Source organism: Gymnoscopelus microlampas (assembly GCF_963454915.1).
Source record: "Gymnoscopelus microlampas genome assembly, chromosome: 3".
Classification (NCBI taxonomy): Eukaryota; Metazoa; Chordata; class Actinopteri; order Myctophiformes; family Myctophidae; genus Gymnoscopelus; species Gymnoscopelus microlampas.
The window spans coordinates 43063104-43088913 of NC_139940.1; the positions used below are offsets into that span (position 1 = coordinate 43063104).

Sequence of the window (25810 nt, forward strand, 5' to 3'; positions counted from 1 at the left end):
CACAATAACAGAAAACAGAAAAGGCAGTAGCATGGAGCCCTGAGGGGCTCCGGTCAACCATATGGGGTTTAAGTGGTTGAGATTGGGTTTGTAGAAATGGAACCAAAATGGACCCGGGGAGGAGGAGGAACATTAAGACAAGTTTGACTGTGACAGTCAAACTGTGACATTGAAGAAGACAACTGGCCCTGAAAATGTGTTCATTTATGAGTACTTTCCCCCCCAATCTGTCGGAGCGGGTCACCCTATATAATAATACCATTCACCTCACTCTCTCTGGACAGTCTGCACCTGAGGCATATCAACCAAAACCTCACTCCAAGATGGAATCCTTCTCCCCTGTAATTGGGAACAAGATCTCAAACAAACGGGCCACAATATATAGGGCTACTGTTACAGTCTCATGCTGAAATAAGCACCGCCTGGGAACCCAGGCAATTTGGAGACAGATCTGTCAACTTATTGGATTCATATTGAGGCGCGAGATGAGTTTTTTTTCACACTGGAGAAACAGATGTTTTTCTGGAGCGGAGCGGGATAACCTTGACCGTACAGCAATGACTGGGCACAGGGTTAACTCCCTGTGAGATTCATTAGTCTGTAGAGATACCGCACAGCCCAGACAATAACAACAACAACAGGCACCTCATTTATGGCTCCATATGGGTGGGAAAATAGCAGATCTACAAGTGAAACGTGTTGTGAGCTTATCATTTAGGTTGACTATTTTTGCTGTCGTGCGTATAGATCAGGGGTCTTCAACAGGAGGTCCCCAAGGGAGTCCTCAGAGTTACTATGGGGGGGGGGGGGGGGGGATCTTTTTGGGATAGAAACCTTTTTTCTTTCTTTTTTTTACATTAACCACTTGTACAGTAGCATCCCTATCCTGAGGGGAACATTAGCCGAAAATAGCAGAACTGCAAGCTCACAACGCCTCGCGAGGCATTGTAGGCTTGTAGATTGGCTATTTTCGGCAAAGAGGTTTTGGGGTATAGAGGGTAAAAAGAGCAGACCAAGTACACATTTTAAAGTGTTTAAGTTTAAGTGGTTAACTGTCTGAAAATACACATTAACACATCCAACACAACGCTACACAATGATAGTGCTGTCAAACAAGTCTATGAAGCTATCTATGAAATCTATGAAAAAAGTTTAATCTGCAACACAATTTTATACAATATGTAGTGCAGGGGTCCCTGCTTCATCTCTCTCTCAGCTAGGGGGTCCTTGGTCTGAAAAACGTTGTAGACCGTCGTAGGTATAGATAGATAGACCTTCATTGATCAGGGGGGAACCCCCGGAGGCAGCGCGGCAGTTAAAGTACAGATACGGGGTAAAAGAAGTACTGTAAGATACAGCTATAGGAGTAGCAACGCGCTGCACAATAGCTACTAGAGACAAAAGAAGGAATGACATTACAGAAACACCTGCAACAGCCCTGCACCACATCAGACCTGGCAGAGTTTAATGAGAAGGGACAGCAATGTGTTCAGCTTGTGGCTGAACCACATCTATAGCCAAGCTTTGTAACTGACGTTCTTGAGGACACGACAAGAAGATTGCATTATCCTGCAGCACTTCACAATCACCGTGTCGCTACGACATCAACAGAATACACTAGTATCTATAGTATTATCAGTAATAACCTCCCTACGGTGTTACTGAGGAATGGAATACACTGATGATACTACCATGTTACCATACAGTCTCCGTGGAGTATGTCAAAGTCAGTGTCTGTACATTATTGAGCCGGGGAGGGGAGTAGGAGGGGGGATATGAATCAGGGCTTAACCCATTAAGACCGGGAACGCATCTGTGTCATTTTAGATTTCTTCAGATATTCAAAAATAGCAGATCTACAAGCTCAACAAAAGTTGTGAAAATGTGTGCAAATCTTTGAATATATATAGATATTTGTCCCTGGAACAAAATATTTTCAGATAGGGGTCCGCGGCCAAATACATATAATTTTGGGGGTCCTTGAAATGAAAAGGTTTCAGAACCACTGATATAGCAACATATAGGTTTTTAAAAAAAATAAACTGTTAGGATTTTGAACACATTTGTGGAATCCTCCAGAAGCAAAGATTTGAGTTAAAAATGTTCGAGAGTTGCACAAATGTTCACGATATTTCCAAAATAGCAGATCTACAAGCTCATAGTGCGGCACTTGGTGCCGCGCTACGAGCTTGTAGATCCGCTATTTTTGAACAGCCAAAGAAAGCTAAAAAATGACACAGATGCGTTCCCGGTCTAAATGGCTTAAGACACAGAGGCCCCATATACGGTACATCGCTGCTGAGGCACGGCAACACATTTCGGTAGCATATGCGACCTTGAGGTTTTTCCTATAAAAAAGTCTGTGTGGGGTTTAGCCAGCCAGGCTCCCCTGCCAACCTCCACCAGACCATTAACAGTGGGTGATGGACAGGCCTAATCTGCGAGGGCCCTTTGACCGTCTGTCGAGGCCACGCGTGGATCAAGCGGATCCAGTTTCACACGAGGAGCTCGGGGGCTCTCTCGCTCTCGGGGCTCCACCAAAGCGCCAGGCGAGGAGGTGGGAGGTACAAGGGGGGGCTTTGAGTGGAGTGGGATGGGGGGTGGGGGATTTCAACACAGATGGAGAGGGATGGCCCACCTGTCCCGCGCACTGGGAGGGTTCCTCCTTCAGGGTTGGGTGGGTGCAGTGGGGAGGCGGTTATGGGACGGGGGTGTATGGATGGAGGATGGGGTACGGCGCAGTGTTGATTTTGTCGGCAAATTTTGACTTAGTTTTAGTCATAGTCTTTTGAGTAAAATTCCATTTTGTTTTAGTCATTTTTTGTCACCTGACATGTTTTAAAATGTATTTTGGCAGGCCTTGAAGGCGTCGTAATGGCTGATTTACATTTTAGTTCTACTGGATCTCTTCTCCACTAGTCCCTCCCCAACATTTTAGTCTAATTTTTATTTGTTGACGAAATTGTCAATATGATAGTTTTAGTCATCTTAGCTTTGTTTTTATTTAGTTTTTATTTAGTTTTTATTTAGTTTTCGTCAGTGAAAAAAGGTAGTCGACGAACATTTTTTGTCATAGTTTTAGTCGACGCAATCAACACTGGTACGGAGAGGGAGAGGGCGGGGGTTAGACGGGGTGAGTGTAGGGTGTGTGTGTGTGTGTGTGTGTGTGTGTGTCTGTGCGTGTGTGAGAGTGTGTGTGTGTGTGAGCAGATCCCAATCTGGTCCGTGGACTTGAGAAACAGCTTGCATTATTGATGGCAGGGAGTTTAATGCCCTTTGAAGTAGAAGGGAAAGCGAGGAGGAGGAGGGAGGAGGGTGTGCGGGGTGGGGGTGAGGAGGAGGAGGGGGGGGGGGATTAGGGGCGGGGTGTGTGTGTCAGCGCGTTGCGGGTAACATCAGACGGGGTGGATAAGAAGAAGAAGAGGAGAGTTACAGTACATCAGCAGGGGGTCCCGGGGCGGGGGATGAGGAGGCTGACACATCATCACTGCCCACGCCAAGACAACAGCCATCAGCACCCCTCACACACACACACACACGACACACACTCACACTCACACACACGCACACACACACACACACACACACACACACACACACACACACACAACCCCTCCTCCTGAGATCCGGAGAGAGAGAAAGAGAGAGAGAGAGAGAGAGAGGGGGAATACCACGCAGAATAACCAAATTTTGTCTAGCGCAGCATTTTTTAAGGGGATGTCTTTCTGAGCGCTTTGCGGTTTCAAGTTTAGGCGCGGCGCGCACACAGAACAAAAAGAAGAATCCCAGTAAAGTATGTCTTAAACAGCGGGAGTGGGGTCAGAACTTGGGGGGTCAGAACTTTCCCCTTTGCGAAAACATTTCATGGTGAAATGGATCCGAGCAGAGATGGCTAGCGATGAAATACCAAAGCGCTTTAACGGCACGGATGTTTCGCGCATGCCGATTTATCAGTCTGCATAGCGCTCCGTCTCTCTGTCTGTGTGTATGTGTGTATGTGTATGTATGTATGCGGGGGAAGCAACTGTGTGCCGCCCTGTCATTCCTTTGAGGTCACAGGGCACGACCCCTGAGCCGTGCATGCTTACACACAGACATCCCCTAAAGCTATATACACAACCTACATACACACACACCCCCCTCCCGCTACCAGTCAAATACAGACCACCCACCACTGGCACACACTACTAACTAGTTTCATACACACTGTAGAGTATAGGGATTTGACCATATGACGATTTCTTGTCGCAATTATTGTGGCCAACATAATTGCGATTAACAAAATATGCTTAAAACTCTTAAAATGCCACTTTTGTTAACCACTTGTAGCTCAGCAAGGGGGAGATTGTAGATCTGCTATTTTTGACAAAGAGGGAGGGGGGGAAAGCAGTCCAAGTACAGAGCTAACACAGGTCCAGTGTGTGATGGAAAATGTCATGATAAATTAAAATCTCTGCGGTATGATCATTGTAATCATGAAAACCGATAATAACGATTATTGTCTCATCCCTGCTGTAGGGCAGTGATCTTCAACCTTTTCATTTTTTTCCAAGGACATGCAGACCCCCAATTTGACCCCTGTTCATTTAACTCATGAGAGAATACCAAATAGACCCGTAAGGGTTCCCATTTGGTTCCATTTGTATACTCTCACAGTTACAGACCCCTAAGTGTACATTTGGTTCCTAACTCCTGTATCAATAATTCAGCTTCAAAGAACCCCCCACGTTGAGAACCACTGTTGTAGTAGTAGGGGCCACTCCCTGGCCCCGCACCATGTGCTGTTTACATTGGCCTTATATAGTCTTTAGATGGGCCCAGGGTTAAATTAGGAGATTAACGGTGGATTAACGGTGTATTCCTGCACATACAGTATAGAATGAAGACATTCATTCTAATGAAGAGATTAGAGGGGTCTGGCTGGCTGGCTGGTTGCAGACAGTCACAGAAACCAGGTCATAGACAGACCGCAGCGCAGCGGGACAGATTCTAGTAGTAGACAGAGTAATAGAGTCGGTTCTCGGCCCGACTGACAAATTCCCAGTCTGGTAACCCAAATTCCAGCTCGGGCCCCAATACCAGTTTTCCAGCCCAAGCAGCAACAGCTTATCTCCTATTCCTATATTCCTATATTCCTATATCACACAGGGGTTTCCAATTTTCAGCATGAGAGTGAGACCCAACAGGGACATTTCTCCCCATGGGACCCAATCTTTTTTTTTTTTTAAGTACAGTACATGACTTCACTTAAGGTTGCAGTCACACCAAGGTTTAAATCTGCCTATGCGGGCGAATTCTGCCAATGCTTTTCAATGGGAACGGAGAGGTTTGTTGCCATTCGAGGATTTCCACACAAAAAAAAACGCTCCGTTCCCATTGAAAAGCATTGGCAGAATCCGCCTGCATAGGCAGAATTAAAGTTGGGTGTAACTGCACCCTAAAGCACTATTTAACACAATTGTGATTTTCACTATTTTCACCGTTGAACATTGTATTATCCGAGCTGTTATTGTCTGTTATTTCAGAAAGTCTGGGACCAAATTTTTATGAAAATAAAAAAGGATATTTCGTTCATTTGGGAAACACCTGCCCTCCGTCCCATTCCACAAACTCATGTTTGTTTGTTTTTTACTGTAAACCTTAAAACATTTTAATCCTGCTCATGACTTCAACAAAAAAAAAGTAAAATAAAAAACTATTGTACATCGAAAAAAAATGTTGTCAGTGCTGCCATCTACAGGTTGAACTTTGCACTACATAATGACAACATGATGTCAGCATGTCTGTCACTTTGCACCAGTAGTGACAACTTTCAATCTTATCTGTTGTTTACTTTTAGTTGTGTACACTTTTCAATGTTCACTCTGTTACTTGTCAAAACACATTTTTTGTTCTTTTCAAACTATAAGGTCTAAACGTTGCGCCATTAATTGAATAAGTCTTGGGAGCTTTAAACCAGTGTGTCCTTGATTCTTGCCTCGATGTCCAGCCTGGCCTAAATACAGGTGTGAGATGTGCACACAATCTCCTCTGTGAACTGTACTGTAAAATGTTATACCACACCAGTGGTGGAAAGTAACTAAGTACATGTACTTAAGTTCTGCACTTAAGTACAATTTTGAATTACTTTTTACTTTAATAGAGTATTTCCAATTTGCAATACTTTTACTTCTACTCCACTACATCTCAAAGGTAAACATTGTACTATTACTCCAATAAAATGATTTGAAAACTTTAGTTACTAGTTACTTTGCAGATATAAATGACTAAAACATACATTAACCACTTTAGCCCTATTGTATACATAGGCTATTTGAAAATAGCCGATCTACAAGCTCACAACGCGTCGCATGGCGACGCGTTGTGAGCTTGTAGATATGCTATTTTCAAACCTTACTACTTTTACTTTTGGTACTTGGAAGTATATTTTGATTCCAATACCTTTGTACTTACTGAAGTAACATTTTGAACACAGGTCTTTTACTTTTAACAGAGTATTTTTTACATTGTGGTATTACTACTTTTACTTAAGCAAAATATCTTGAGTACTTCTTCCACCACTGTACCACACAGACGTCACGTAGTGACCTCCGACCCCCCAGGCTAGGGCACAGCAGCAGTCAGAGCAGCAGTCAGCACTTATTTGCCCCCCACAGCCAAATTAATTTACATTTGGTGGAGGCTATACCACCAAGACCAAACCCTGAGACGTGCACAGTTTGTTTGAAATGTTTTCTTTTGCATAATTGCATTTGTCAGGACCACTTTCGTAGAAATTTCACATTTTAATTGCTTATTAAAACGGCAATCTAATTACAATATTCAAGCTTTGATTGTGTTTGGCAGCACAGGGCTCTGTTGTGGGACCTCCCTGCCCTTCCATGCATATGCTGTATCATGCAATGTATGCAACTGGTGGAAAGTAACCAAGGACATTTACTCAAGTACTGTACTTAAGTACATTTTTAGGTACTTTGACTTTACTTGACTATGTTCATTTTTAAATACTTTATACTTCTATTCCGCTACACCTCAAAGGCAAATATTGTGCTTTTTTACTTCACTACTATTATTTGAAACCTTCAGGTTACATGTTACTTTGCAGATTTAGATTATTATTACAAAACATATGTTAGTAAGCTTACGTCCTACTTTATATTTTGTCTACTGTATGTCAAAGAGTGAAGGTCATGATGCTAGGCATTATGAGCTTGTAGAACGTTTTGACACATGTAGTATTTTACTTTGGTACTGTGTAGTAGTAGTATATTCACACCAATACTTTTGTGCTTTTACTGAAGTCAAATCTTGAATATCTTGTATTTTGTTATTTTTTCTTTGCTACTTTTACTTGAGTAAACCGGTAATTCTTCCACCACTGAAGGTATGGACATGGAGAGCAGCACATGAAGCAAAGACAAAGCAAAGTATGTCGCCTTGCAGGAAAACAACTAATTATGATTCATAGAATCATTAGTCTTTACTAGTAGACATTGATTTGTGTGGTTTTACATCTGTGTCCAGTATTGGCAGGGTAAACACAGACAACAGGGACAGGATTGATTCAATTAACATCTTAATTGATTACTGATTATTAATCAATGATTCACTCTCTGTGTACCTCCATGAACCCCAGAGAATGGCTCCTATACTGATGTTGGTGACCCAGTTGCCTCTAGCACAGGGGTCTTCAACAGGGGGTCCGGGACCTCTAGGGGGTCCTCAGAGTTACAACAGGGGGGGCCACCAAATCTTTGTCTGATAGGATCTTTGTTTTACATTAACCACTTGAACCCTGAACCCAGAATCTCTATTGTGAGGGGAACATTGGCTGAAAATAGCCGATCTACAAGCTCACAACGCCTCGCACTTTACCAAGTATTGAGGGTTAGGGTTAACACAACACTGATGACAGTCAATGAGTCATGGGGGTCCCTGCTTTATCTCTCTCTCAGCTAAAGAAGACCACTGCTCTAGCGCCACCTCTAGGCCAAACCTTCCGCTTGCATACAGTACAAGCTGTCTTAAAGTCCAGTGGGCAGATTCGAGAAAAAAATTGTAAAAAGCACAGACAAAAGCCCCTTTGCACCTCTAATGTTCTTCAGAACAACAGGATGATGTCTTCCACCTCTTCAGCCTGTATGGTGTAGGTGAGGAGAAGGCCGTTGACAGCAGGGCTGATGTGAGTGTTAATGTTTGCGTTGGGTCAGAGTCGGCCCTGCAGCCCCGGCTGTCACTCCTGAGCGACAGCCGGGGCCGACGCACGCCGGCCCACGTCTCCCTCAACTCATTCCCTGCCACTGCCCGTCCGCACGACCCCCGCCACACCGTGACCGGCAGGCCGCTGGGGAGCGGCAGAACAAACACACACACGCCTCAGCCTTGACAAACACACACACACAGACAGACAGACGAGAGATCAGGGGGGAAATCAGGCGGCACACAGCCACAGAGGACCAAAGTGAACATGGCTCTGACTTTATATGAGGCAGCAGGGCTGTGTGTGTGTGTGTCTGTGTGTGTGTGTGTGTGTGTGTGTGTGTGTGTGTGTGTGTGTGTGTGTGTGTGTGTGTGTGTGTGTGTGTGTGTGTGTGTGTGTGTGTGTGTGTGTGTGTGTGTGTGTGTGTGTGTGTGTGTGCGCATGGTAAAGTGGCTGCCCACCACCACAGAATTTGTGGGTTTGATTTCTCCGCGGTGCATCCGGGCTTTGTCGAGTGTCTATATACGAACACAAGGCCCGTGTTCAGGGGAGGGAAGCCGGACGGGGAGGACTCCTACGGGCTGGGGGCGGAGCCTGTTAGCAGGGACAAAAAAAAACTGCCCCTAGCGGCCGAACGCTACGGCCGACAGAAATGGCAGTAGATGCTTTGGATGCAACTCAAAGTGAACTTTACTCAGGCATCTAGTTTGTCGCCGTCCGACCTTCCTATTCCGTGTTATATATAAAGAAATGGCGAAAATGGCCAGCACTCAAACGTCGAAAATCAGCGAAAGTAGATGTTTTCAAGAAGTTTTGGCCATTATCTCTGGAATGGAAGGTCCAATCTGCTCAGTTCAAAGCTTGTTCGATGCGTGACTTTGAGGACATTAAGCACAATGTTAATTGCCAGTTAGCTGGGCCTTATTTTTCAGGCCCGTTGAGAACTCTAGGGTGTATTAATGAAATACGAAGACATGACATTTTTCAAAACATTTTTACACAATGTTATATTATCATTTTAATCTTAGTGTTTTGCCAATTATTATTGGGGGCCAACTTGCAATATCCTCACGACCCCCAGCAGGGCACCGGCCCACAGGTTGAGAATCGTTGTTCTAGTAGCCCATATACCTCCAAGGGACCACCGAGCATGTTTGATGTATTTAATGGGGATTCAGTGTGTGTGTGTGTGTGTGCACATGTTTGAAGCTCTAATCACATCCAGGGAGGTTGACATATAGTTCAGCCGGTGATGTATGAAGCCGGTGGGTCCCCTAGCATAACGCCTAGCGTCACGCTGGTGTTAACCACGGAGATGTGACAGTCACCATGGTCATGATGAAACACCACGGTGTGTATGACCACATTGAGGGATGCTGTTTGTGTGGCGCTGTCATTAAGCTAGTAACCCCCCCAGCGGGTGGCTAATAAGTACATTTACTCAAGTAACTTCAGTTGCTGAAACCTTTTATCTTCCATATTTTTTTTTTGTGTTTTGTGACTTTTTCATAAATGAATGCCCTCTATACTGTACGTGATTATACTACAGCGTCACACAAAAGCATCAAAGTAGCAGATCCACAAGCTCAGACGAACAGGGTGGTATTGCTACGTTTACTTAAGTAAAACATCTGAGTACTTGTTCCTCTATACAGTGAGGGATGGTGTTTATGTGGCACTGTAATTAAGCTAGCACGGGTGACGGGGTGAGGGCGAGGGGACAGCTAATTTCACTCCCCCATCCCTCTGGGGACTGTGGTGGTGGTGGGGGGTTCCCATTTTGTGTGTGTGTGTGTGTGTGTGTGTGTGTGTGTGTGTGTGTGTGTGTGTGTGTGTGTGTGTGTGTGTGTGTGTGTGTGTGTGTGTGTGTGTGTGTGTGTGTGTGTGGACCTGTGCACGGGCGCAAACACAGTCATACCCATACATAATTTATATACACTCACAACACATTGCTGTACCTTTTTTTATCAAGACCCTTGACGGCTTAATCCTCTCCTCTGCTCCTTAGGGAAAGGCCGGCGTGCGTGCGTGCGTGCGTGTGTGTGTGTGCATGCCTGTAGATTTTGCCCATTTACTTTTTCTCCTTGATGGAGCGATAACATAAGATATCATTTTTTATTTATTTATTTATTATTATTTATATTTATTATTATTTTCTTCATGCCACACATGGCAAATTTAGCCACTGCGCCATGTTGTACCGAGTCAGCATTTGGAAACAATATTATGGGATGTTGGCTCATATACTAGTATATGAGTATCACCTTGTGCAAGGTATGGAGAAAACAACGGAAGCTTGAGAAGTAAAAACTCTGCCGTCAGCAACAACACTGCAGTTATAGGATACTTTCTCTTAGCGTTATATTGGTTCATTCCACTTAGAGAGGTCTGGGACAACGCCTCGGCGCTGATAACAATGAAACCGGGAAAGAATATTGTCTCTGTCGTGTGGAAACCTCCATTACGTTCAAAGCTTTTGTGTGACGCTGTAGTATGATCAAGTAGGCCGTTAATTCCCCCCCCCAAAAAAAAAAGTTAGAATAAATATGGAGATACGAGTTTTCTCACATAGAGCGGTTTCCTCGCTAAACAGCGCAAAGGTAATCATTACAGTCATTATTTTCACCTGTGACTCACAGAGCTTGACGTCACGTTTCACAGACATCAAATTATTATTATTTCTTTATTTTTTGTACAATCTCGCTCTCAAATGCAATCGCATTCTTCTGAAACACCCTTTTTTCTTATTTTTTTGCCGTTATAAACGGACTGCTCCAAGTGCGTTCGCTCGATCAAAGATGAGACAACATAAAAAGTCGATCTATCCCTGAGGGGACATTTGGCTCCATGATGGTAGAAGCCAGCAGCAGAATGCAGATTGAGTGCAGGGTATAGCGGTACACCATAAACATCCCAATACCAGTAAATAAAGTGCAACGTAAGGAAAGTCACATATACTGTACATTGTAATGGATATACAGATGAGTGGTTTGCAGAGTGGCTGCTCATGAATAGCCTGTCATAGCCAGTCATTCACCACGTGTTTACATGTAGCTTATTGTAGGCCAATTTAAACCACCAAATGGACTGGGCTGGAACCCCCATCAAGAACCCCCCGGGGGTCCCCGCCCAGACCTCGCGTTGAGAACCGCTGATTTAAAACACTTGAGTGGCAACCAGTGAGGAGTGGACAGAACCATCATACACTGTAAACCTCCCATGAAGCGTTGCTCCTATCCAGAAAGAAATGCACGATAGGATGAGGTGATGTGTAGAGCTTCTAGATCTGATATTTTCGGCTTAAGTTCCCCTAAGAATAGGGTTGATAGGGTTCAAGTGGTTTAATGTAAAAAAAAAAAAGAAGAAAAAAAAGGTTACAATCACGCAAAGATTTGGCGGCCCCACCTGTATAACTCTGAGGATCCCGTAGGGGTCCCGGAACCCCTGTTGAAGACCCATACAATAGAATGAACGATAGGAATATTTCATCACTGCTAATGCAAAACTGCTCCCCCCTCCTGACTGTGCTTATCAAAGTCCCTCTCAGCCCTCAGTGTAAGACATGGTGCGTTACTGCCCTCTGCTGGTGGTTGCTGTTATTACATCAGCATCATCACCAGATCAACTCTGGTCCACCACATTACAATTCAATTCAAAGGAGCTTTATTGGCATGAGAAAACATACATTTACATTGCCAAAGCAAGTGTCAAAATATAATAGAAAAGAAAAACAGTTGAAAATGGCTAAAGCATATACAGTTGGAGGGTGTACAGCAATGTGTAAACAGAGCTATGTCACATTGTGTTATATACATGTTATATGTACAGGTTATAAAGCTTTTTGAGACAAATAGCAGCAATCTTTTGCAGTCACTTTGGGAGAAATAGCAGTATTTTTTTCTCAAAATGACAAAAAAGCCTCTACAGCTTTGTGGTGCTTTATGTATCATTTCTGTATTGTCAGTGTTGTAGTGGTGATGTTTTAACTGGTGGGACACTATGTTAATGAAGTCACTTATCATACTTTAATAATGTGTGATTAATTTGACTTAGGTTTGCGAGTGTATAAATAGTATGAAACAATGAAACAACAATCATCTTAACCACTTTACCCATTTATTCATTGACTATTCAAAAATAGCAGATCTACAATCTCACAGTGTGTCACTTTGTGTCGCGCTGCAAGCTTGCATATCTGCTATTTTAGAAAAATATTGAAAATGTTTGGATATTTTTGAATAATGTTGAATTGAACATAAATCTTCTCTTCTGGGGGTCCCTGGCACAAAATATGTTCAGATGGGGGTCCACGGCCAAATACATATCAATTTGCGGGTCCTTGGCACGAAAAAGTTTGAGAACTACTGTTCTGGTCTCTGGTCTGTGGATCGTACCATCTCAGTACTGTAGGCTCTGGTCTGTGGATCGTACCATCTCAGTACTTGTAGGCTCTGGTCTGTGGATCGTACCATCTCAGTACTGTAGGTTCTGGTCTGTGGATCGTACCATCTCAGTACTGTAGGCTCTGGTCTGTGGATCGACCATCTCAGTACTTGTAGGCTCTGGTCTGTGGATCGTACCATCTCAGTACTGTAGGTTCTGGTCTGTGGATCGTACCATCTCAGTACTGTAGGCTCTGGTCTGTGGATCGTACCATCTCAGTACTTGTAGGCTCTGGTCTGTGGATCGTACCATCTCAGTACTGTAGGTTCTGGTCTGTGGATCGTACCATCTCAGTACTGTAGGCTCTGGTCTGTGGATCGTACCATCTCAGTACTGTAGGCTCTGGTCTGCGGATCGTACCATCTCAGTACTGTAGGCTCTGGTCTGTGGATCGTACCATCTCAGTACTGTAGGCTCTGGTCTGTGGATCGTACCATCTCAGTACTGTAGAGTACTGTAGGTTCTGGCACATTTCCACTCCAGCAGTCAGCAGTGGTGAGTAATGGTGGTAATTACATCTTGTCTCTCAGCCCAGAGTCCAGACCTCCGTCTGTCCGTCTGTCCGTCTGTCCGTCTATTATGTGTTGATGGGCGTTGGCAGTGAGTCATTAGTCCACATACTGTCAGTGGTGAAAAATGTACTCAAATGTTTTACTTAAGTAAAAGTATCAATACTGCAGATAATAATAATGTAGAAATACTCTGTTACAAGTAAAAGTCCAGAATTCCAAATTTACTTGAGTACAAGTACAAAAGTATTGGCATCAAAATGTACTTAAAGGACGACTTCACCACTTTTCAACATATCTTCATATAATAGGTCCTCACTAATGCTCATGATAAAATGGTACCATTTTTTTCTAATCAGTCTGTGTCTCAGAGGAGGGCTGTAGACAGTTCAGAAACCCGTCTACCAGTGACATCATCGATGGGGAATCCAAGCTAATAGAAACTGCAGGCTTTGTATTCCTGGAAAGTTGCAATGCAATAATAGATCCCATTGTTCTCGTCTTAATAAAAATCTGAATAAAAAAATTGTAATCTTTTTGGGAAAAAAAATCCTGCCTAACGATGATGTCACTGGTAGACGGGTTTCTGGACTGTCCACAGCTCTCCTATGAGACACAGACCAAGTAGAAAAAAATGGTATACTTTTATCATGAGCATTAGTGAGGACCTATTATATGAAGATAGGTTGAAAAGTGGTGAAGTCGTCCTTTAAAGTACCAAAAGTAAAATGCTAAAATGTTTACAACGCGTCGTATTGTGAGCTTGTAGATCTGCTATTTTCAAATAGCCTAGGTATAAAATAGGGCTGAAGTGGATAATGTACGTTTTATAATGTAATAATTTATATCTGCAAAACTAGTAACTAGTAACTAAAGTTTTCAAATAATTGTAGTAAAAGCACAATATTTGCCTCTGAGATGTAGTGGAGTAGAAGTAAAAGAATAGACAATTGGAAATACTCCAGTAAAGTACTGTAATACTTTCCTAAAATAACAGATTTTCACAGTGCTGTGCGAAAGGCGAGGAGATAAGTATGGCTTTCAGATTTAGAATCCTGATTGCCTCTCTCTCTTTGTCCTGCGTTCCTGTCTCTATAGCACTGAGCAAAATGCTTGAATAAAATGTGTTTTCAAGTGCTTGAGATAACAACAGAGATAATTTAGGCAGTTAGCTGTTACGACTATTGTGCAGATTGGAGAGAAGAGAATTGGCTGATGCAGCAGTAGATATATCTGTGTCATTTTAAGATTTCTTTGGCTATTCAAAAATAACAGACCTACAAGCTCGTAGCGCCGCTATTTTTGAAAAATCGTGAAACTTTGAGCAAATCTTTGAATGGGGGTCCGCGGCCAAATACATATCATTTTGGGTGGTCCTTGACATGAAAATGTTTTGAGAATCACTGATATTATATAGCAACATAAGTTTTTTCCAAAAACTGTTTTTTGATTTAGAAGACATTTGTAGAATCCTCAGAAGCAAAGATTTGAGTTACAAATGTTCGCTTAAAATATAAATTATATTCACAGATTTGCACACATTTTCAAGATTTTTCAGAAAATAGCTGATTTACACACTCGTATATAGCTCGTATATAGCTTGTATATCTGCTATTTGAATAGCCAAATAAATCTTAAAATGACAGATGCGTTCCCGGTCTTAATGCTTTAATAAAATGTGTTTTCAAGTGCTTGAGATAACAACAGAGAACATTTTGGCAGTTGCTGTTATAGGACTATTGTGCAGATTGGAGAGAAGAGAATTGGCTGATCTGGAAACTATTATGCAGACAGCAGTAGATACATCACATCACGTTGAAGGCATGTCCGCTCTCTCCTGTATTTCGTCATCACGAAACCCAGGCTGTGTGTGTGTGCGTGAGAAGAAGTCCGCCCGGCGCCCCGAGACCCTCCTGGGAGAATTCACAGCCAATGGGCTGTGAGCTTTTGAATGTCACATCTTAGTCTAATAGCCAATCACGCGAAGAGTTGAGTCATTGCTTCCCATTAGCAGGACTGTCACGCACACAAGGACACACGCGCGCACACACACACACACACATATTAAAAAGCACATACACACACACGTTTGTATTTCTATACTTGTGAGTACATCAACGTTTTAGGTAATTGATCTTATGAATGCCATTTTGATTGTTTTGACATTTTTAACCGTAAGTCTAAAGCCTAAAAAAAGGCTAATCTAAGCTCTACAAGCGCTCAACTGTACTGTATGTGTTGGGAGCTTGTAGATACAATCCTAACCCTGACCCCAACCTGAATCTATTCTTAATTGTAATCCTAACTCCCAAAATTGTTTTTAACCATAAAAACAACCATTTCCCCTTGTGAGCACCGGAAGAGTTTTCCTCAAAATGTCAAATTTCTCGACTTCTGGGGACAATTTGGCTCTCACAAATACAGTATTAACAAGTACACTCACATACATACACACACACACACACACACACACACACACACACACACACACACACACACACACACACACACACACACACACACACACACACACACACACACACACACACACACACACACACACACACACACACACACACACACATTGATTGACTGACTGAATACATTATGAACAGTTTGCAAAAAGAAGCACACAGTTTAATACAAATACAATGCTAAAAGGGTTGAACCCAAGAAAGCACTATGGCTTGTTTCCATTGGGGGCCTGTGTATTCAATTCATAGAAGAATGAACACACACGCATGCACGTACACGTACACACTCACACACACGCATACTCATGCACGCAAAAACTATCTGCAGCCAATTATCTAAATCACTACAATGCAGTTTCCTTTGGCTGGTCCAGAGGGAGTGAGAAAAGCAGTTGTTGGATGAAAGAATAAAGTGTTGAAGTGTGTGTGAACATGTGACTAGAAATGCTTTCTGAGAGAGACTAATGACTCTTTTACCCACTGCAAGAACTCAGTGGTGAAAAGTAACTTAATTAATGTGAAAAGTACTTATTGTACTCAAGTACTGTACTTGACTAACATTTTAGGTATTTTATACTTTACTTGATTGTATCTGATTTCCAATACTACTACTACTACTTATACTTATACTCCACTACATCTCAGAGGCAAATATTGTACTTTTTACTCCACTACAATGATTTGAACACTTTAGTTACTAGTTACTTTGTAGATTTAGATTACTATTGTGGGGAGGGATGTTATAATAAGCTTGCACAGTGCATAGAGCCCTCAATACAAAGACACATGCACATTAGAGAGTTTCCTGGTGCAAAAAAATATAATAGGATTGGTCTACAGCACTGTTTGCCAAACAGTGGGTTGGGACCCATGTTTGGGTCACGGACCCATTTTTATGGGTCACGAATCAACATCCCCTTTTTGTGTCTAATGTCTCTTTTGGGTCTTAAGCTGAAAAGTTTGGAAACCACTGGTCTACAGAGATGTGGAAAACATCATAATGGTCAGATGAGTCATCATTCTTCACCATCATCAGACTGTTGAACAAGGCCTGCCTGCCTGCCTGCCTGTCTGTCTGTCACCAGCTAGCTAGCCTGTCTGTCTGTTTGTCTGTCGCCAGGCCGCCGTCCAGTTGCGGACACACATGCGCGCTCGTGTGCGTTCACTTACACGGCTGTCACTGGCTTTGTTTTCCAACCTGTTGTCTCAGTCATTGCTACTGTATAACTACAGTATATCACTTTCTTCTAATTTTTTTTTATTTTTTATTTTTACTTTTGCACATTTTAATCCGACGATTTGGGTACCCCAATATACACGCGCCCACGCTGGGCCCCGTGCGCGGCTGGGGTCAAGGGGGGCGTAGCCCCCCGAGACTCTAGTTACAAATGAAGTTCATTATTAAGAAGAATAGCTACTTTTGGCCTCCCCAAAACATGAGTTTGACACCCCTAACGAAAATGTTAGATTCAGTTGTTAGATCAGGGGCCTTCAACAGGGGGTCCTCAGAGTTACTACAGGGGGTCCACCAGATCTTTGTGTGCTATGATTTTTTTTTTTTTACATTAACCACTTGAATCCTAGCATCCCTTTTCTGAGGAGAACTTGTGCCAAAAATTGCCGATCTGCAAGCTCACAACGCCTAGCAGCGTGAGGCGTTGTGAGCTTGTAGGTCTGCTATTTTTGGCACAGAGTTATAGGTGTAGAGGGAAAAAAGAGCAGCAAAAGTTTATCTGGAACACAATTTTATACAATATAGAGGGGGTCCCTGCTTCATCTCTCTCTCAGCTGGGGGGTCCTTGGCCTGAAAACATTGAAGACCCCTTTGTTAGATATTATGTATTTTTTTTAACCCCTGTATGTGGATGTCTCCTCTCTGTCTCTCTCAGGTGCTGGGCACGCCGTCTGAAGACTCCTGGCCCGGGGTTCACTCCCTGCCTCACTTCAAACCAGGTGAGACCCCCGCCGCACAGCACTGTTGATTTTTACAGCAAATTTTCATTTTTTTTAGTCATAGTCTTTTGAATAAAATTCCATTTAGTTATAGTCATATTTTAGTCATCTGAAATGTAGTAGTTTTAGTCTAGTTTTAGTCCACTAAATATCTTAGTTGATTTAGTCGACAAAAATGTATGTCTGTATGTGGCTTGATGGCGTCGTAATGGCTGATTCTACACTTGGTTGCATGCTGAAAATAGCAGATCTACAACGCATCGCATCGCGACGCGTTGTGAGCTTGTAGATCTGCTATTTTCATACACCCGAGCGCAACCAAACATAAAATGACTTGTCTTTTAGTTCTGCTGGATTTCTTCTCCACTAGTCCCTCACTAACATTTTAGTCTAGTCAGTTTTAGTCATCATAGCTTAGTTTTTATTTAGTTTTCGTCAGTGAAAAAAGGTAGTCCGCGAACATTTTTTGTCCTAGTTTTAGTCGATGAAATCAACACTGCCGCACAGTGACCCGTGTCTGTCCCCGTTAGCCCGTATTGCTAATAAAGACAAGGAACCCCCAGAAAAAAAGATCAAATCTCATGGTATATATGTACAGTTTTTGTATATATTATTTTAACCACTTGAACCCCAGCATCCATTTGCACAAAAAATAGGCCGATCTACAAGCTCAGCAATGTTTTCTCAAAAGTATGTATGTGTATGTGTGCGTATTGATTGATTCCACAAAATAAGGAACAACGTGTGTCCTATATCAGTTCAATAAGGGGACACGTCCTTTAGTTCCCAAAATAAGGGATGATTCCGATTAAACACTGCCATGCAGCGAGATGGGGAAGTTTGCATGCGAGAGAGATGCCTTTCTGGTTTGTGTTTGTTTCCTCGTAAAAACCAAGCCAAAAATACTTAGCGAGGACCAACTGGGTGATAAAATGAACCCCGAAAGGCTTTCTGAGGATCCATGGGGTGATGAAATGGACCGAGAATACTCTGTGAGGACCAACGGGGTTTTATTAGAGAGCATGCATAGCTTGATATGAACAGTTTTATGGGATTTAACTTTTGTGGAATAGAAAGGCCTCCCTCTGACTTCCAACCGTCACAATAACATCCTGAACCGTGCAACATCACATCAACACATGTGCCTCTGATCCAGTGGTGTAAAGTAACAAAGTACATTTACTCATGTACTGTACTTAACTACTAGTACATAACTACTAATTTTGAGGTACTTTTTCTTTACTGCAGTATTTCCAATTTTCTGTACTTTTACTTCTACTCCACTACATCTCAGAGGCAAATATTGTACTTTTTGCTCCACTGCAATTATATGAAAACTTTAATTACTTTGTAGATTTGGATTATTATTACCAAACATACATTTACCACTTCAGCCCTATATATATATATATATTCTGGCTATTTGAAAATAGACGATCTACAAGCTCACAATGGGTCACGATGCGACGCATTGTGAGCTTGTAGATCTAAAAAAAAAAAAGTTGTATTAAAGATTTCGATATTCAGAGATTAGGTTACATTTTATTGAATTTACAGGTCAATTTGGTTCAATTTCTACTCACTCTGAGTTGTTGGGGAGTTTGAGTTAAGCTTGATTTTTATACTTAGTTCCGCACCAGGGTCATTTACTGAAAACAGCAGCGCTTGTAGATCTGCTATTTTCGACTTTAGAGTTGATGTTGAAATGGCAGAAAATAGCGTAAATAAATGCAAAAATGGGCATTCATAAAATCCTGATTTCCTCACAAATATAGTAATATAAAACACGCGTGTGTGTGTGTGTGTGTGTGTGTGTGTGTGTGTGTGTGTGTGTGTGTGTGTGTGTGTGTGTGCGTGTGTGTGGGCGCATGCGTCAGCGAGCACAGCTGTCCTGCACAGTGTGTGAGAGATACTAACAGGATGTGAGATTAGCTGTGTGTTCGAGTGTGTGTGTCTAGGTGTGTGTGTGTGACAGTGTGTGATCGTGACTGCGTATCACACCAGTTACTCACCTAATTGGTCACCAGAGATGGAGGTCCTCGTCACATGGCTTTATCACGCCATACGGACCCCCCCCCCCCCAACAAGCCCACCTTTATCCCTCCATAACCACCCCCACCCTCCCCCCGCGTGCCATGCCATGCGTTGTAAGCTTGTACATCTGCTATTTTCACTATTATTGCCATTTTTGGAAAGTTCTGAAAAATCTTATATTTTGGGGAGTAAACTGTTTGAATTTCAATAGAGCAATGTATAGATATTTAAAATAAAATGTACTTTGTCATTTGTCCTTTTGAATACTCACTAGTAGTAGTTTTTAAAGCGTGTATGTTGGAATACTTAAGTATTTTTTTTAAAGCAGGTACTCCAGTACTTTAACTCAAGTACAGATTGTAATCTGTACAAAACGCATAACGCACAAATGAGACTGACTAACTTGAAGAAAGATCTCGTTTGTGCAGGCAGTTAATCAATGAATTATATTGATGCAATTTGATAAGGAGTCAGCAGGTGGCAGTATTGCCTCATCCATGATGTGACTGAGTTGAACGCTTCACCCTCCCTCTGAACCTTGTGTGTCTTGTGTATTTTATTGCCTAAGAACTCTGCCTGTTCTTTTCTGGGCCAGATATTATTTACAAGAACCTTGTTCTTTCACTGCTGTGTTCACAACACCACCACAAACCTTTAGACTTCAAAACACCACACATAAAATGGGATTTTGGAGTTGAGTCTTGCCCTGTGAAAGCGATGAGGTCTGCTATTCGTTTGGCCATAACAGTTTATGTGCAGCGGAGGAAGAACATTTACTCAAGAAATGTACTTGAATAAAATGCTTAGGTTTATCTTTTACTTTACTTTGAGCATTTCCATTTTCCCATTCCATACACGTTACTCCACTAATTCTTTGAAAAAGTCAGTAGTTGCTATGCAGATTTAGATTATTTTGCCAAAACGCAATTAACCAATTAAGGCCTGTAATTATACTTTCACAATGCAACGCGTTGTGAGCTTGTAGATCGACTAATTTTGAAAATAAGTTTACTTTGGTACGTCTATATTGATGCCAATACTTTTATACTTTTACTCGCTTTGCGCTGCGCTGCAAGCTTGTGCATCTGCTATTTTTGAAAAATGTTGAATAGTTTTGAATTACGAAAAAGTTTGAAAACTACTGATTTAGAAGGCATTTGTAGAATGGGCCTCAGGTCTTTAAAAAAAATACAAAAAAAATAGATCAGAGTACTTCTTCTACCACTGCTACAGAGCATGAGAGAGGTCAGCGTGTTTTCACCCAGCCACAAAAATCCTTCGCACCCCCCCCACCTCTCATCTCCCCACCCCTGGGTGTTGAGTCTGACTCCTTCTCCTCTGGCACCCATGCAGGCTGGTTGTGTCCAGCCGGGGCCACTTTCTGGCACAGTGCAGTGTCTGGCCCTGCTCTGGGCTGTATGTGCTGGACTCACTGCACTGGACTGACTCCATGACTGACTGACTGACTGGCTGTTTGGCTGAATTACTAACTTGTTGTCTGGCTCGCTGGGATGTTGGCAGCCTCAGACTTGTTTGTGTCCATGACTCCATGGTGCACACACACAGAGAGGTTTTTTGGGCCCAGGGGGTGATTTGAAACAGTTCGTTTTAGTCATAAAAAACTATATAGTTTTAGTCATATTTTAGTCATCTGAAATGTTTTAGTTTTAGTTTAGTTTTAGTCGACTAGAATGTGTTTTGGTGTTGGCCTTGATGGCGTAGTAATGGCTCATTTTACACTTGGTTGCATGTTGAAAATAGCCGATCTGCTGCGACGCGTTGTGAGCTTGTAGATCGGCTATTTTCAGAGTGCAACACCCGAGCGCAACCAAACATAAAATGACCTCTCTTTTAGTTCTACTGGATCTCTTTTCCACTAGTCGCTCCCTAACATTTTAGTCTAGTTTGTATTTGTTGACGAAATGATTTAGTCATAGTTTTAGTCATCATAGCTTAGTTTTTATTTAGTTTTCGTCAGTGATAACATGACATGTTTCGTCATAGTTTTAGTCGACGAAATCAACACTGATGCGCTGGACTCTCTGCACTGGACTGACTGGCTGACTGGCTGACTGACTGACTGAATTACTAACTTGTTGTCTGGCTGGCTGGGATGTTGGCAGCCTCAGACTTGTTTGTGTCCATGACTCCACACACACACGCACGCACGCACGCACGCACGCACGCACGCACGCACGCACGCACGCACGCACGCACGCACGCACGCACGCACGCACGCACGCACGCACGCACGCACGCACGCACGCACGCACGCACGCACGCACGCGCACACACACGCACACACACAGGTTTTTTTTGGCCCAGGGGGTGATTTGAAGTGAGCTGTGAGGGAGGCCGCACAGCACCCAGCCTCATGCACACTGCATGCAGAATAATAAACAGGCTGAGCTGTGGAAAGATACAGTACAGAATATACAGTACGTCAAAAATCAACCTGGCTTCCTTCAATTAAGAGTCACCAAGGAGTCCTATAGGTTTGTTCTTTTTTTCCGCTGATGTGGAGCAACGTTGCAGACGTGTGACTTCAAATGTGTTGAAGATCATCAATGGTGGACAGTAACGGGCAGTGCATGCCAGAATGAAAACCAAGTCCAAAAGATTGCGGCTACGGCTTTTTGAAAATAGCCGATCTGCTATTTATTTTTTCATTAAGAAAAAAACGAAACAAAAAACGAAACAAAAACATTAACAGTCCGATTCCATAACTGTTCCCTTTAATGATTCCTATAGGAGGCTCCAAGTGTACCCGTACAGGTCTGTAACTCTGAGAGTGTACAAATGTTACATTTGTACAATCTTAGAGTGACGGTGTCACTTGAAATTAAAAAGTTTGAGAATCACATGAAGTCCACATACCAGCTCTGACAGTGTGATAAACCGGTTGCGGAAACGGTTCCAAAATGTGATGGAACCGGTTCCGGTTTCTCAATGGTGGAATCGGTTCCTCCGGGTCAGGATCTCAACCCTCATCGCGACACGTTGTGAGCGGAACAGAAATGTTAGATCACACAGTTTGACTTGTGTTTGGTCTCTCTCTCTCCTTCACAGATCGTTTCACGGTGTACAGCGCCAAGAAGCTCAGACAAGCCTGGAATAAGTAAGTACAGTACACTTCTCCCGACATCTTGCGTGTCGTTATTGCACTGGTTCTCAAAGTGGGGTCCGGGGACCCCAGGGGTCCTTGATGGAGGTTTCAGCGGATCCCCAGCAAAATGAGGAACAGTTAAGCCCTGTTTTAGCCAATCTACAAGCTCACAACATGCCACGTTGTGAGCTTGTGGATCCGCTATTGTTGATAAAAATGGGGTTGGGGGGGGGGGGGGGGGGGGGTACCCCTGGCACAAAATCTCTTCAAGCGGGTGTCCTGCCACGGCCACAAAAACATATCAATTATAGGAGGTCCTTGACATGAAAATGTTTGAGAACCAGGGCGCTGCGCTAGTGTCTTCTTGTGCATGTATGGTGTTGATGTACCTGCAGGAATTCACAGAACGCTGGCGTCTGTCTGTCTTTGTGTGTGTGTGTGTGTGTGTGTGTGTGTGTGTGTGTGTGTGTGTGTGTGTGTGTGTGTGTGTGTGTGTGTGTGTGTGTGTGTGTGTGTGTGTGTGAGTGTGAGAGTGAGTGTGTGTCACTGTCTGTGCATGTATGAGCCAATGTGGGGGTCAGAGGGTCCTTTCTCCTGTTTTTTCTTTTTTGCTGACGCGAACATTTTATGAACTTCCTGTCCTTGAAAGGAAGTTCTTATAGGAGACCAGCCCCTCCTCCTACTCCCTCTCTCAGAGGGGGGAGGGGTCACCTCCGTGACCCACCCTCGGGCGCTGACTGACTGTCTGACAGACAGACAGACCCTGTTAGAGACACGCTTGTCCACCACCACACGAGACACACACACACACACACACACACACACACACACACACAGTGATGTTGCTAGGTTTTCAATGCAATGGGTCCTGGGATGCAAGGGTGGTCTTTTAGATGGGTCCCAGGGACATTTTATGGGTCCCACAAAAATGCACAGCGTTTAACTCGTGTTTCATCTTATATGGTTATATTCATGTAGAACATGTATCTGAAAGAAAAGTACACAATTCCAAATCCGACAACTAGTACTTGTAGTACTTGTAGTACTTGATTTTTTTTTTTACATTAACCACTTGAATCCTAGTATCCCTTTTCTGAGGAGAACTTTAGCCAAAAATAGCAGATCTACAAGCTCACACTTGTGAGCTTGTAGATCGGCTATTTTTGGAGTTATAGGTGTGTAAAGGGAAAAAAGAGCAGCAAAAGTTTATCTGAAACACAATTTTATACAATATAGAGGGGGTCCCTGCTTCATCTCTCTCTCAACTAGGGGGTCCTTGGCCTGAAAACACTGAAGACCCCTGCTCTACAGGGAATTATTTGATATCTGGCTGCACGGAAAGACACAAGAATCACAGCTGCCATTAATTAGTGCTGTTCAGTGTTGATTGCATAGTGGTCAAATTGGGGTCAACGAGCCATCGTTAACTTGCTTTGAAGTTGGGCTGTAAGTTGCGCTGCACTTTCACTCTCTCTCCCTCTAGCAGCAGCTCGCAATGCCCTGAGACAGAGTGAGAATACTTCTCCATACGGCGGTGTTTTACCGAGATTTTTCTTGTTTCCTGCACTATGCCTTGTAATCCGCGGACGGCTTTGAAATCCACGGATGGCCTTCAAATCCGCGGTAATTTCCGCTAAATTGTAGTGCGTCCCATGGACGCAACGAGGGTGCCGTGAATGCGTCCTTTTTCAATATGGTGCGTCAGAGACGCAGGACGCAGGCCTATGAGCATCTCTGCACACACACACACACACACACACACACACACACACAGTTAGTTACTGTAGTTACTTGGCAGATGCACATTATTACATTATAAAACCTACATTAAATTAATTTTATTAGCAGATCCAAAAGCTCACAACGCGTCACATCGCGACACGTTCTGAGCTTGTGGATCTGCTATTTTCAAACATTTTTGTACTTTTTTTATTTTTTAAGTACATTTGTAATTTCGGACTTTTGAATACTTTTTCCACCACTGCACACACACACACACACACGCACGCACGCACGCACGCACGCACGCACGCACGCACGCACGCACGCACGCACGCACGCACGCACGCACGCACACACACACACACACACACACACACACACACACACACACACACACACACACACACACACACCACACAAACACACTGAGGCATATCCCATGAGGACACAAATACATACAGAATTTCGCATTATGGATTAAAGTTCTCAGTGATGTCAGTTATTTCTATGAGATTAAAGAGTACAAGAGTCTTTCATAAAAAAAAACCCTGATGGTCTTCAAGTTCTCAGATATTTCATAAAGATTAAAGTCTCAATCTGCAATTTCTTTAATTGGTTGGCTGTATGTGTAGAACAGCAAGAACATAACATTATTCAAAGTATTTGTGCTAGTTGTTTTAGGAAACGCAGCGCTGGTTTGCGGAGCTCAGTTCCGTTTTACGCTGCTTCACAAATCACAGATTGGGACTTGGATCTTACAAACAAAAATGTCTTGTAACACTATATTAACACTGCTTGGGCGGGGTTGGGGGACACAAAGTTGGAACGAAGGCCTTCACAGAGGCCCTGTTCTCCTCAATGGTTTGAATGGCGAGGGGGGGGCGGGCCGCGCCGTGGGGTGAATATTAGTAACGGCGAGGGTCATCCCGGGTGTGGACGTGGTCGCATCAATAAACCGGGGGGGGGGCGGGCACCGGGCAAACGAGGGTTTATGCTATAGTTGCCATGCCGCCGTTGCAACATGGGGAAATTAGCCGATCTACAAGCTATAGTTGTGAGGGCCAAACGTCCCTCACAAATATCGTAGAGTTTGAGGAGAGAAAAAAAAAACTTTGTGAGGACAACTTTCCTGGTCCTCACCAGAGAAATGAAAGCATGCTGTGTAAATCAGCCATGTGCATGTAGCGGCTCTGTCGGGTGGAAACCTCACATGTCCAACGCCTTTCAAGCTTGTGGATCTGCTACTTTTCATGCTCTTAGTGTGACGTTGTAGTATGATCAAGTAGGGCGTTATTCAGATAAGAGGTTTCGAGGCCCGACAGCAACCATACATGGGTATGTGCAACCCGTTCTCACTCCCAAGGCGTCA

The 25810-nt window shown here is 43.2% G+C and overlaps 1 protein-coding gene across 3 annotated transcripts in view; it reads left to right on the forward strand.

Moving 5' to 3' along the window:
- cdk14 (cyclin dependent kinase 14) overlaps positions 1-25810 on the forward strand; it is a 210680-nt gene that overhangs the window by 113612 nt on the left and 71258 nt on the right. For all 3 annotated transcript variants that reach the window (XM_084051515.1, XM_084051514.1, XM_084051516.1), the window contains 2 exons: positions 17516-17579; positions 22683-22731. In XM_084051515.1, coding sequence (XP_083907641.1) covers positions 17516-17579; positions 22683-22731 — 113 coding nt within the window. The remainder of the gene's footprint in view (positions 1-17515; positions 17580-22682; positions 22732-25810) is intronic.